The following is a 12,809-nucleotide window of genomic DNA, read 5'->3' on the forward strand; positions in this document are numbered from 1 at the left end:
TTTGTGCTTCACTCCTCGTCCCTGAGTGTTTTCACCCAGCACTGATCTCACTGTCTGAAGATGAGCGAGGGGAGTTTGGGAGGCTTTAAAAGTTGTTTGTGCTTCCGAGCCTCAATCCCCCTCTTCGCTCCAGACAAATTAGATTTCTTTTTTCCAGTTGAAAACTTGTTTTCAGTTTCCTCCCTCGAGTGTCCCACACCTTTCTCTTCTTCTTCTTCTTTTTCTTCTTCTTCTTTTCCTCCTTTCAACCCTCAGGACGCTGCAGACGGTGGGACCCTCGCACGCACGCACCTACACCGTAGCCGTGTATTTCAAAGGAGAGCGGATCGGCTGTGGCAAAGGCCCGAGGTGAGTAAGACGTCGACGTATAACAAGAGACAAGGAGACGCAGCGCTCGCCCTCGGTGCAGCGCTAATGGGCTGGAGAGTAATGGCTGCGCTTTATTGATGGTGTTTATTATAGCAATTAAGATCTCGTTGGCTACGGTCTGTGGGGAGAGACATTATGCAGAATGAAAACGGATCGATTCATTATTGATTTGACGTAAATTGTGTTATGGAAATATCACCGTGTGTTGGGGAAGAGCGCGTGTGACGAGGCGACGGCGCTGCTCGGGCTGGTGTCGGCCTCAGCGGGACGCTTCCATTAGACTCATTCATCTCCACCTTCCTCCATGAAAAGTTAGCCAGTTTACCTAAAAAGGTCTAAATTTAAATAAAAACTGAGGCAGAATGACTTAAATGATGAATATATGAAAAACAATAAGTGTAGAATAATGCTAAAGTACTTCATGAGTCTCACAATGGGGAAATTAAAGAAAGACTGACAGACCTTCAGGTTCAATGTCTTATGAAAAGCCAGTGGACAAAATTAAAATGTCCTAGAGTGTAACACAAGTTGTCTTGTGTATGAAATGCACTATACAAATACATTTGCCTTGCCTTGTTGCCTATCTCCCCTGGTGCAATATCTATAATTTTGCTGTTTTTTTCCATCATTTTGTTGACATTTTCTATATTTTGTTGTCACTTTGAGTATTTTTTAAAATAATTTGTATGTTTGTCATTTTTTGTATTTTTGTGAGTTTTTTTTTTTTTTATATCTTTGTTGTAATTGTGTGTACTTTCATTTACATTTTTTGTATGTTTTTAGTTATTTTGTGTTTTTTGTTATTTTTTTCTCATTCTTTGTTTTTTTGTGTATTTTTCTGTCATTTTAGCAGCATTTTCTTTATTTTTGTGTAATTTTTTTGTCATTTTGTCTTTTGTTTTGTTTGTTTATGAGATGGATGGACAGATTAAGATTGAAGGTCTTTTGAAAAGGCTTTTCCACTGAAATAAGTGGTACTAATCTCCCTCGGTACAATATTTGCCCTGTGGACAGTTAATTCAGTCTGCGTTTCCAACACGTTTTAAATTCATGTAAACCGCAACGGCAGCGAGAGAGAAATTTCTTAGACTTCGTTCTCAAACAGCCAGAAGAGCCTGGACTTATTTATCCATCTTATTAAAAGGACTTCCCTGATATTGTTTGATCCTGGGCCCAGATCAATGATCACCTGGAAGTACTGTATCTTCGGTTCTGGAGAGAAAACGACCAAGTACTGAAAAAGCAGTTGAAGATGAGAAACTAGCAAAACATCAAAGTATTTTGTGTTGCTTTGCACACTTTGTTGTTTCTCGCACCTTTGTGCAGCAGAACAAAGACGTGAGTCTCTGCTGGGGGAGCTGGGGATGAATGTGCGGGGAATAAAAAAGGCATCCCATGGAAAGCGCGTTCTCTTCCTCTAAGCTGCCGATAGGTTTGTTCCGTCCTCAGGATCTCTGACAGCTCCGTTTTTGTGTTTACACCACTTAAGCTCCCGCCGTCGGGCTGCGATCGCCGCCAAACGTTTCGGAAACGATAGGCTTACCTTTGAGAAAAGTGTGCACGGTGTTACCTGGGCCTGTTCAGCAGAGGTGCTTTCAAGACAAAGAGAGCACACTTGAGATAATCCGCTCAATGCTGTGTGTTATTTATTATTGTTCTCTCTTGGGGATACTTTGAATTCTGCTAAAGACCTTTTTTATTTCCCTCCTCCTGTCTCCCTGTGACAACACCCTTCTAATGCAGTATCCAACAGGCTGAAATGGGAGCTGCCATGGATGCGCTGGAAAAATGTGAGTTCACACACACACACATCCACACACACTTCTATTCATTACAGCTTTAATCCCAAAGCTGAACTTTTAAACAAAGGTGTGATATTAAAAAGCTTTATTCAGAGAGATACAACCTTGAGTCTGTGCTTACCAACAACACTGAAACACTACTTTGTAGTGTTTTATAGTCATTTTGCGTACTTTTTGTTTTGTTTTTTTGTAATTTTTTTGTATTTAAATATTAAGTAGTACATTTTAAAAGGACAATATTATGAAAAAATAACTTTATAATGGTTTTGCTACAGTGATATACATTCCTTTAGCCTCATTCAGAGGGCCAAAGTTGAAAAAGTTCTGTTTCCTCGCTCCCTTTGAACTGCAGAGCTGCTTTGTCAGCACACAAACAAACACATCACACACATTTCCACACTCCCTTCCGTATTACTTTCACATCATTCATTTATTTTACTTGTTTCTCTTCCTCATACTGTTCATATGGTCACATGGGACTATATATGTGAAAGCATCCTTAGTGTCACTGTTGTATTAGAATTTTTCAGTGATCAGTTGCTACCGTCTTGGGAGAGCAAAGGTGTGCATGTAGCTGTGGGGTGGTGCAGGCGGCGGGGGGTGGAGTTTTTACGACAGTGACATAACCAAAAGGGACCTTTAGGGGGAGCGCTAAGCTTCATGTTACTTAGTTCTGCTTTAAAACTGTTATCAACTTTTTTTTCAACATTTTTTAGTTTAAATATTATATTTTCAAAGGAAGAGAAAAACGTTTGTGGTCATATTAGAGAGTAGGTGTTTATTTTAATGATTATTTGATTGCACGGGAATCAGAACGGTGTCACTGTTGGTCCACGGAGGCTCTTCTTTGTCTCTTTGGCTCATTGGAGGTCGTAGTTCATTGCTCACAGCCTCCCTCCCTCTGTCCCCAGAGTCTGCCTCTGTCGCTGTGATTGATGGACGCTCACTGCCACTAAATGAACATTTCCCTCGCTCATAAATCGCTGTTTCATGTGACTACATTAGCAATGCCTTTTAAAAGGTCACTTAATTTAGAGCCATCCCTCTTCTCGCGCTTTGTTTATTTTTACATTAATTCATAAGTCCTGCAATAGCGGGAGGAGGTCTGAGTTGTTTTGTCTACATTTGTTGACATTTTCTTTATTTTTGTTGACATTTTCTAGGTGTGGATTTTTGTAGACATTTTTATTATTTTTTTTATTTTATTTGTTTTTGTCATTTTCTATATTTTGTTGTTTTGTGTATTTGTTTTGTCCTTTTGTGATTTTTTGTCATTTCAAGTGTTTTTTTTTTTTTTTTGGTCATTTTGTATATATTTTTTTGTCTTTTTCTGTAGTTTTGTGTATTTTTGTTGAAATTTTGTAGGTTTTAAGAGTCGTTTCCTGATTTTTTGGTTATTTTCTGTTTTTTTTTTTTTTTTTCTTTGTTATTTTGCTGTTGTATTTTGTATTTTTGTCAGTACTGCAGGTGTTTGCAGTTATCATTTTGTGTATTTGTGTTGTTTTTTTTGTAATCTTGTTGACATTTTGTAGGTTTTCAGGGTACGGTATTTTTTGGCCATTTTCTGTGCTGTTGTTGACATTTTGCGTATTTTTACTGTTGTTTCTTGTATTTTTGTTAACATAATGTTTGTTTTTAGATTCATTTTATGATTTTTGTCATCCTTGCGTTTGTTGTTTGAGTTGTTTTGTGTGCTGTACATCATCAGACTGATGGCAGCACGTTGCATGTTCTCTCAGGCTCTGAGCAGTACTGCAGGGCGGCTCAGCATTGACGAGCGTCTCTCACTGAGGACGATCCCCAGACTTCAAAGCCTCTTGAATGAAGTAAAGAAACACATGTAGTAATAAGCTAAGAGGCGTTTAGCTCCACGCTGCGGCTCCAACAGTTAATAATTGAATCAAAGCAGACTCATGAATACTGCAGAGCGCGTGCGATTTAGCATCCCTGATGCAGTCGCGCCACGTGGTTTGATCTGCTGTTTTCCACTTCTTGTGCAGACGGAGCTCATTATTTAGAGGTCATCTCATGCTCTTTGTTATTCATACTTCAAGTCTAAATATTTCACTTGCATTAAAGCAGACCTGCTCTTTGTTGCGTCTCGTCACCTGACCCTGAGTTCGTCTAACGAGCCTCGACTGCTGCCAAAGCATCGGACGCCTCAACTCCTGGAGGAACCGCGCCGTCTCCGGTGTGATGATCGCCAGGCCTTGCTTCATTTGTTCACTTAGTGAGACTAATCAAGGACATTAGCCCCAGTGTAATGTAATCCGTCATCGATCGTGTGATTTGTCCTTTCTGCAGCTTCACTCTGTTCGTCAGCTCTACCTCGTGTTACTCGCCGATCGAAGGTGCCTGGCGCTGCGTGCCAAGATGGTTTCCATTTTTCTGTGATGCTGCTGTAGAGCTCTTTGCCTGTTCACTCAGACGCTCAGAGCTCATTAAAAAGGACCAGCCCTCCTTTTTTGGAGCGCCGTCTGTCTGACTTCATTATTCCACAGCCCGGGTTTTGGTTTTCACTGCAGCTCATATCTGTCAACATTAACCAAGACAAACAAACAGAAAATAATAGATCTGTTCCTCTACTCAGTTACAGAATAGATCTGTTCCTCTGCTCGGTAGCAGACATATCTTGAATAGACCTGTTCTTCTGCTCAGTTACAGATGTATGAATAATAGATCTGTTAATCGGCTCCGTTACAGAATAGATCTATTAAACTGCTCTGTCACAGACATATAGGCATAGATCTGTTCCTCTGCTCAGTTGCAAACGTATGTAAAATAAATCTGTTCTTCTGCTCCGTTACAGACGTATGTAGAATAGATCTGTTCCTCTGCTCAGTTACAGATGTATGACGAATAGATATGTTCTTCTGCTCCATTACAGACGTATGAAGACTCGATTTGTTTCTCTACTCAGTTGCAGACACACAAGAATAGATCTGTTCCTCTGCTCAGTTGCAAACGTATGTAAAATAAATCTGTTCTTCTGCTCCGCTACAGACGTATGTAGAATAGATCTGTTCCTCTGCTCAGTTACAGATGTATGATGAATAGATATGTTCTTCTGCTCCATTACAGACGTATGAAGACTCGATTTGTTTCTCTACTCAGTTGCAGACACACAAGAATAGATCTGTTCCTCTGCTCAGTAACAAATAAAGAATAGATCCTTTTTCGTCAGTTTTAATCTTTTTTGCTGTAGGTTTGTTGTTTTGTGTCTTTAGAGGCATTTGGTGTTTTCATTGAGTTGTTTTTCTATTTACTTGGTTGATTTGTGTCTTTTTTGACTTGTTCTTTTTCTTGTAGGTTTATTGGTGTATTTTAGTTTTGTTGTTGTGTGTTTTTAGGGGTTTTTGTGTTTTGTGTCCTTTTGGTAATTTTTGCAGTTGTTTTCTATGTTTTTCAATTTTTTCTCTGTTTTTTGATGGAATTAGTTGGTTTGAGTGTTTTTAGACAGATTTTTTTTATGTACTGTTGTGGTAGATTTAATGTTTTTGAATATTTTGTGTGTTTTTTGGAGTCATGTTGTCTTTTATTGTCCTTTCAAATGCCGTCATGTGAGGGAGGGAGAAGCTTGTAGTCTCATCTGGGATCATTGCGTTCCACGTATTGCAGACGGTAAATGTTCGGTCTTTTCCTTAAACTGTCGGCCTGTGGCCTGACTGATGTCAGCTCTGGTTTTTAGTTTTGACGCACTCCTTGTGTCTGTCAAGGCAGAATTAAATGTTAAACAAGGCCTGGACATAGCAAACAAATTGATCGGAGCTCAGCCAGGTGGGCGAGCGGAGTGATCTGCCTCGAGGCTGGGAGGCATCAAATATACATGGAGACGACTTAAGCTTTTATCATCCATCCTTACAGATAGCACGCTGCCCGCTTTAAGTCTCCAATCTGTCTCTAAGTCTCAGCCTTCTTTTCTGCACTCTTTCTCAAACAATCAAATATCTGTGGAATAAGAGAAGGAGCGTCGATCTGTGCGTAGCTGAAGGGAGCTCCATTTTTCCCCCCTACTTTCTCTAAACCCTTCCGTAATCTGTGGATAAAAGCCTTTGGATAGATAGAAGCAAAGTAAAAGACAGTAGGCTGGATATTGCCCTTTGGCACGGCAGGGAAAAATCTCTCCGCTTCAGGTGTCGTCTATTGTTGACTCTGAGCAGCTCATCCCACGTGTAGCGAATGTTTCAGTAACCCAGGCCACAGTTGCACAACCTCGAGTCTGTGCTCACCAACAACACTAAAACACAGTTTTGTTGCTTTTATATTCATTTTGCATACTTTTTCTTTCGTGTTTTTGTTGTTTTGTCATTTTTTCTGTCATTTTTTGTTTTTTTCGTGATTTTATTTTGTTGACATTTGTATGTTTTTTGCATCATTTTGTTATGTGGTTATTTTTTTTGTCATTTTGTGTATTTTGTATTGTCTTTCAAATCAATCAATAATTTTGGCCTTACGTCAGAATGATTGACAAATAGGAGGACCAATATTCTTGATGATCCCTCTGGAATTTGAAGCCAAAATAACATCCTCCACAATACCTTTAAATAGTACATTTTAAGGGGGAAAAAATACATTTATAAATATTTTTTATTTTTTTTTAAATACTGAATTATATTACATAAATGCTAATTTTAAGCAGTTTGTGGCACAGTGCGACATTTATATTTACATTCACTGTGTCTTTATTTTTTTAAATTATTCAATTTACAAACTAGGAACCAAATAAGCCACTAACATGTATTTGACATGCTGCTGTTAAACAATCATATTTCACTGTCTGTGCAGCGATCGTTTCATATTCCTTCCAAATGGCGTCATTTTGACGTCTTCTCTCCTTCGGGAATTTGTAGTCTAATTACAAAAAAGAAAGCGAATATACTTTCATCGGACTGATAAATATTAAGCATCCCATTTGAAAATCCTTAAATTTGTAACCACTTTTCTAAACATTGCAATGTGATTTGCAAGAAAAGTTTTTGAGAAATCACAGCAACTTAGAAAAATGATGATTCTTAAACTGAAAAGAATTATTTTTTTTGACAGTCTGAGCAACGGCCGCTTTATCTTCCTTCAGTCATTTTTATGCCGTTTTACAAGTGAAGGATAATGAAACTTACAAATAAAAATGCCTTCAACATTTTGGAGTTTGTAAATGTGCTTCTTCATCTGAAACTGGGAAAGGAAGTCCATACCAGAGACCACACCCCCTGATTAGTTTAGCATGTATAAATGCCGGATTAGGTCTCGGCGCAATATCTATCGTTCATCCCTAGTAAAAACTAACGTCATGCTGAGGTTTAAATGCCTTTTTTTGTGCAGCACAAACAATAAAATTGTAATTGTTGGAGTTAATTTGACAGGAAGCAGTTGATCGAACATCAGCCTATCATTGAAGAAAGTGACTTCAGTCACAGGCTCTCTAAACTGGTTGTTTTTGCTTGAGTGAAGCTTATTAACAATATTTTTGTAAAAGAAAATGAGAACTTTTGGAAGGAATGTGAAACACAACAAAATTCACAAAATGACAAAACAACAAAAAAAACACAAAACGAATAGGAAATAAACAAAATCACCACACAAAAATGATTCAAAAAACACACACAAACACCTAATGGAAACAAAATTACACCAAATGACAGAAAAATTAACAAAAATACGCAAACTGACTTAAACACTAAAATTTAAAAAATAGTGACAAATAATAATGCCAAAAACTACACACAAAAAAAAAAACAAAAACGCAAAATAACAAACACAGTGACAACAAATATATGCAAAAACAACAAAAAAATATACCAAATCAAGAAAAAAAATATTGAATAGGTAGAAAGATGCACAAAGCAATAAAAAAAAAAAATACACTAAAAATAACAAAAAGATGCAAAATAACGTAAAAGAAAAACAGGTCAGTCTGAGTCCCCCAAAGGATTCCTCATTGTTGACGGAGGAAATAATCATTCAGAGTTCCTCATTGTGTTGCTTTACTAAACATTGCTTGATTCTCACACCTATGAGGTGAATCATGGAGGGCAGAAAGTAAAAGTCTTCCTAATATTTGGACAGAGTTAAACAGTAGCTTTGATGCAGTGTTCACTTCTTCTCCTCTGCATCCATCTTTTAGTGAAGAATGCTAATGATTTCCATACTTCAATGCAATGTGTAGCTTTCCACATTGACCACATGTGCAAACCCAGTGTGTTTGTGTGTCCATGCATACTGCTCATGCCTTCTTTTTAATAGGATATTGTCGTTATCACGCTCTCTTCCTCTCTGTTGCCATAATGACAAATTAGAGGAAGAATACATTATCCTCCTCCATTCACTGCTCAGCCACATATCGTATGTAAATTTTTCTGATTCTTGAATTCTGATGGAAAGAGACGTGTTCTACAGCTGCCAGTGAGTTACACACTCACGTCTCACCAATGACACAATGAATGGCTTTAGATTATTTGTATTTATGGACTTTTATGTATTTCTGTTGTCATATTGTGTGTTTTTTTCACTTTCTGTCCATTTGTTGTCACAATGTTTTTTTTTTTTACATTTGTGTACTTTTCTGTCATTTTATGTATTTTTGTTGCCACGTTGTGTTCTTTTGTCTTTTTCTTGTCAGTTTTTTTGTATTTTTATGTCATTCTGTGTGTTCAGTTTTTGCGTTGTATTGTCATTTTGTGTATTTTTTTGTCACTTTCTATGTTTTTCTGTTTTTTTTTTCTATATATTTGTTGTTTTTTGGGTATTTTTTTGTCGCTTTTTGTATTTTCTTTGTCAGATTGTATTGTTTTCTGTCATTTTGCGCCCGAATAGTCCCTCCTATCTCCTTTACTATCCACTGTTCCTTTAAGTGGTGGCCATGATAAAAAACGTTCGAGTTTTCTTTAAGCTGAGGAAAGGTGGCTCAATGCTTCCTTTATAACCTCCTTTAGCCTAGGAAACACTGATGCATCCTTTACCAAAGGAGACGGGATAACGCTGACCCACAATTCCTTGCGGCGACAACATTTAAAGGGACATGCACACCCGAGCGCTCGCGGAAACTCGCGATAACCGACAAGTAATGGAGATCATGTAAATTACCAATGCAATAATATGCCTTGAACAACTTTAAATAATCTAAAACTCATATATTATTATATGTAAACCATGTTATCAGATTATAACTGACATAAAGCAGACACTCTGCAGTTCAAGAAAAATGGATCAGAGACATTTTTAGCCACATTTATTCAACATAATTCATATTTCTGAGTGAGTGTGAGCAATCATTCTCAATGTGATGTTCTTTTAGTTTCACTCTTGTTCCTCCTAGCCTGGTAGAGTCTTTTCCTTTCATTTAAATTGAAACCGTGTATCGAAGGACTAATTTGACTGAGTTTGCTTGGTCACGGTCAGCGATTGGAAAACGTGCACAGTCACACACACAAACCGTGGGCAGTTCTCATGCATGCTGTTTTAAATTGGACAGAGGAATGTCAACATTAGCCCAGCTCTGGGTATCAACATCTACCTCCAGTGCGCTCGCTCGTGTTTCCTGGGAAAACAAAGCATTGAGTTACTTTTTAAAATCCCTCCATTAGTATTTTAAAGCTCATTAAATGAAGTGTGTTGTCCTTCCAAGGTTGATTTATTACCTTTGGTTTGCAACTGCAACAACAGTGGAAGCTTTAAGATTAGAGCTAATTGTTTGTGGCTGGTTTTATTATATTTCAATTAACTCTGAGTTCATCACCGACAGCTTTGGTAATATCTTTATTAATGAGTTCCACAGAAAGAGTCTTTGGTTCTTTTTTTTTTTTTTGAAATGAGTGATTTTGAACAAAGATACTTCCCAATGTCATGTTTTTCATTTAAAATGATTGTTTTTAGTTTATTTAGGAACTTTAACTGAAGCTTATGTAGCGTTAAGGGGTTTAAGACTATGGATTTACTGTAGTTTTGATTGTGTTTTAGAGGTTTTGGGTTATGGGTGTAAATTAGGGGCGTTCAGGGTTATTGGGGTTGGATTTGTTAAGGAGTTTACAATATTGGTTATAGGATTAAAGGTTAGGATTATAGGGATTAGGGAAGTTAGAGGTTCTTAAAGTTGTGTTTTATGTCTGAATTCCATTTTATGAACCTCAGTGTATTTGTTTAAGTATGACAGATTGTCCTGCTCATTTATTTTCACTGCCGTTTATTTGTTTGTCTGTTCGCAGTCAGATAAGATAGACCTTAAGCCGTGGAAGATTCCATAAAATTTTATTTGCTGATATACTGATTCTGGATCAATTTGAAAAATGAAAAAATCCCTAGCTCTCATCATTGGCAAAAATTCCTATCTTGGTTCGTCATGTTGCTTTCTTAGTTTCCTCACTGAGTTTCATCTGGATCAGATACGGATTGTGAGTTTCATCTTAGTTTTTCTTAAAAATGGGCGTGTCCATACATCAGACCTAGGCAACTGGCGGCCCGGGGTCCACATGTGGCCCTCAGCCTAATTTTGTGCGGCCCCGAAAACAAATCCCCAAAAATCGTATTTCAAGAAGTTGGAAGGAATATTAAAGCCCAACATAATACACAAAATAACTCTCAACAACAAAATGGAGTACACAAAAAATTCCTAAAATACACAAAATGACAACAAAGACAGACACAACAACCACTTAAATAAACAAATTGACTACGAAAACACAAAAAATAACAACACATAGCCCCAAAGACAGTCAACAAAATTACAGGAAAATACACAAAACAAAAACAAAATGCACAAGCAAACAACGTAAAATGCATAAAATCCCCGAAAAGAACGCAAAAAATAACAAAAACACACAAAATGACTAAAAACTGACAAAACCACAAAGACAAAACCTGTTGACTCCCTTGGATGCTATAATAGATTTGCCCATCCTTGCCATACATGGTGACCTATTGTATATGGTTATTCATGGGATATGAAATTCTTCCAAGCTTTTAAAGTGTGAATTATCATGGTTGATCAGCATTATTGATCCAGAAAACTTCCAATATCTAGAAAATAGGAGATTTGGAGTTTGGAGTAGGTTTGACTTGTTTTTAATGCTGAAACATTTCTTGGATGTGTTTCAAAAGTCATAATTATTGGTGTCCTTTTAATTGAAAACCTCTGTTAATGTGTAGCCTTCACATCAGGTGGCTGACCTCATTTAGAAATCTTTGTTCTTAAACCAATCCATCCAACGTTGTGTCGTTAATGAAAAACATTACAGGGTAAAATATTGTAGAGATTTTCTGAGAAAGCGACCTTGTGAGTTCTCTGCATGTTCTCCTCGACCCACAACTCACTGCTCTGCCTGTGCCTCCCTGTTCCAGATAACTTCCCCCAGATGGCTCATCAGAAACGCTTCATCGAGCGCAAATACCGACAGGAGCTGAAGGAGATGAGACGTGAGCGGGAGCGGCAGGAGAAGGAGTCCGACGAGCCCGACGACTCCAGGAAGTGACAGAAGCCAATCGGCAGCTGACGTCTCACAACAAGGACTGAATGAGCTCAGAGAACTTCAGCTTTTCTGCTCAGATTGTCACATAAGCAGAGGTCAGTGAGCTGTTAGAGCTGATAAAGTGAGAGAAAAGGATGATGGGAGAACTTTTCCTTTTCTACGTGAAGTCACAGGAAAACTACTCGTGCGTTTGTCACAAAGAGAGATAAATAAACACTGACAGGTAAAGGGTTGGAATAATGTTGGGAGGGTTACTGACTGAGTTCCCAATTGTGGTCACAGGGGTCTGTAAAGTGGGCGGAGTCTATCGTTTGTGGATAATAATGTGAAACTATTTTGACCCAAAAACTCTTCACTACCAATCCTAAACCCCCCGTATCTCATCCTGACCTCCTCCTGTTGTTTAATGTACCTGTTTATCACCTCGGGATCCATTTTGCTCATTTTTCTCCATCAGAGGAAAACTAAACACTCAGTAAATGAAATGTTGATTGCTAGAGTTGATAATAAACGTCCAGATTTTGTTTGAGTCAATTAAAAATCCCACATTTTTCATCCATTTGTGGTAATCCTCTCTCTCTCTTTTGTTCTGCTGGAAACTTTTCAGTCAATTATTTTCAGCGGCTGCGGTGTCACCATCTGTCTCACATCTGCCAATCACTTTCTAATAATCAAAAATGCAGTTTTTTTGTCTTGACTTTATTTTCAACCTTTAAATCCGATTGGCTGGCGGACAGATCCTAATTATAGATTGTCTAATTAACATCCTCAGCTCAGTCGCCCCTGGATTCCACTATTTAACAACCAGCGTCACATTAATAACTGTTTGACACCAAGTTGGAACTTTTTTAATGGTGCAGGGAAGAAACTGGAGAAGATAGTTTTTCATTTTTCAGCAATCGTCGTTTTTTTTTGTGTGAAATCGTTAAATAATCAGGCTTTTCTTCTTCTTCTTCGTCTTCTTCTTCTTCTTCTTCTTCTTCTTCTTCTTCTTCTTCTTCTTCTTCTTTCTTCTTCTTCTTCTTCTTCTTCTTCTTCTTCTTCTTCTTCTTCTTCTTCTTCTTCTTCTTCTTCTTCTCTTCTTCTTCTCTTCTTCTCTTCTTCTTCTTCTTCTTCTTCTTCTCGTCTTCTTCTTGCTCTTCTTCTTCCTCTTTCCTTGATGTAACTCCAAAAGTGCATT

The 12,809-nt window shown here is 37.8% G+C and overlaps 1 protein-coding gene across 2 annotated transcripts in view; it reads left to right on the forward strand.

Moving 5' to 3' along the window:
* drosha (drosha ribonuclease III) overlaps positions 1 to 12,184 on the forward strand; it is a 107,176-nt gene extending 94,992 nt beyond the window's left edge. For both annotated transcript variants that reach the window (XM_028434633.1, XM_028434634.1), the window contains 3 exons: positions 256 to 348; positions 2,113 to 2,159; positions 11,502 to 12,184. In XM_028434633.1, the coding sequence (XP_028290434.1) occupies positions 256 to 348; positions 2,113 to 2,159; positions 11,502 to 11,632 (271 nt within the window). In that variant the 3' untranslated portion in view covers positions 11,633 to 12,184. The remainder of the gene's footprint in view (positions 1 to 255; positions 349 to 2,112; positions 2,160 to 11,501) is intronic.
* Positions 12,185 to 12,809: the final 625 nt, after the last annotated feature.

This window comes from Gouania willdenowi, chromosome 20, assembly GCF_900634775.1.
Source record: "Gouania willdenowi chromosome 20, fGouWil2.1, whole genome shotgun sequence".
Lineage (NCBI taxonomy): Eukaryota > Metazoa > Chordata > Actinopteri > Blenniiformes > Gobiesocidae > Gouania > Gouania willdenowi.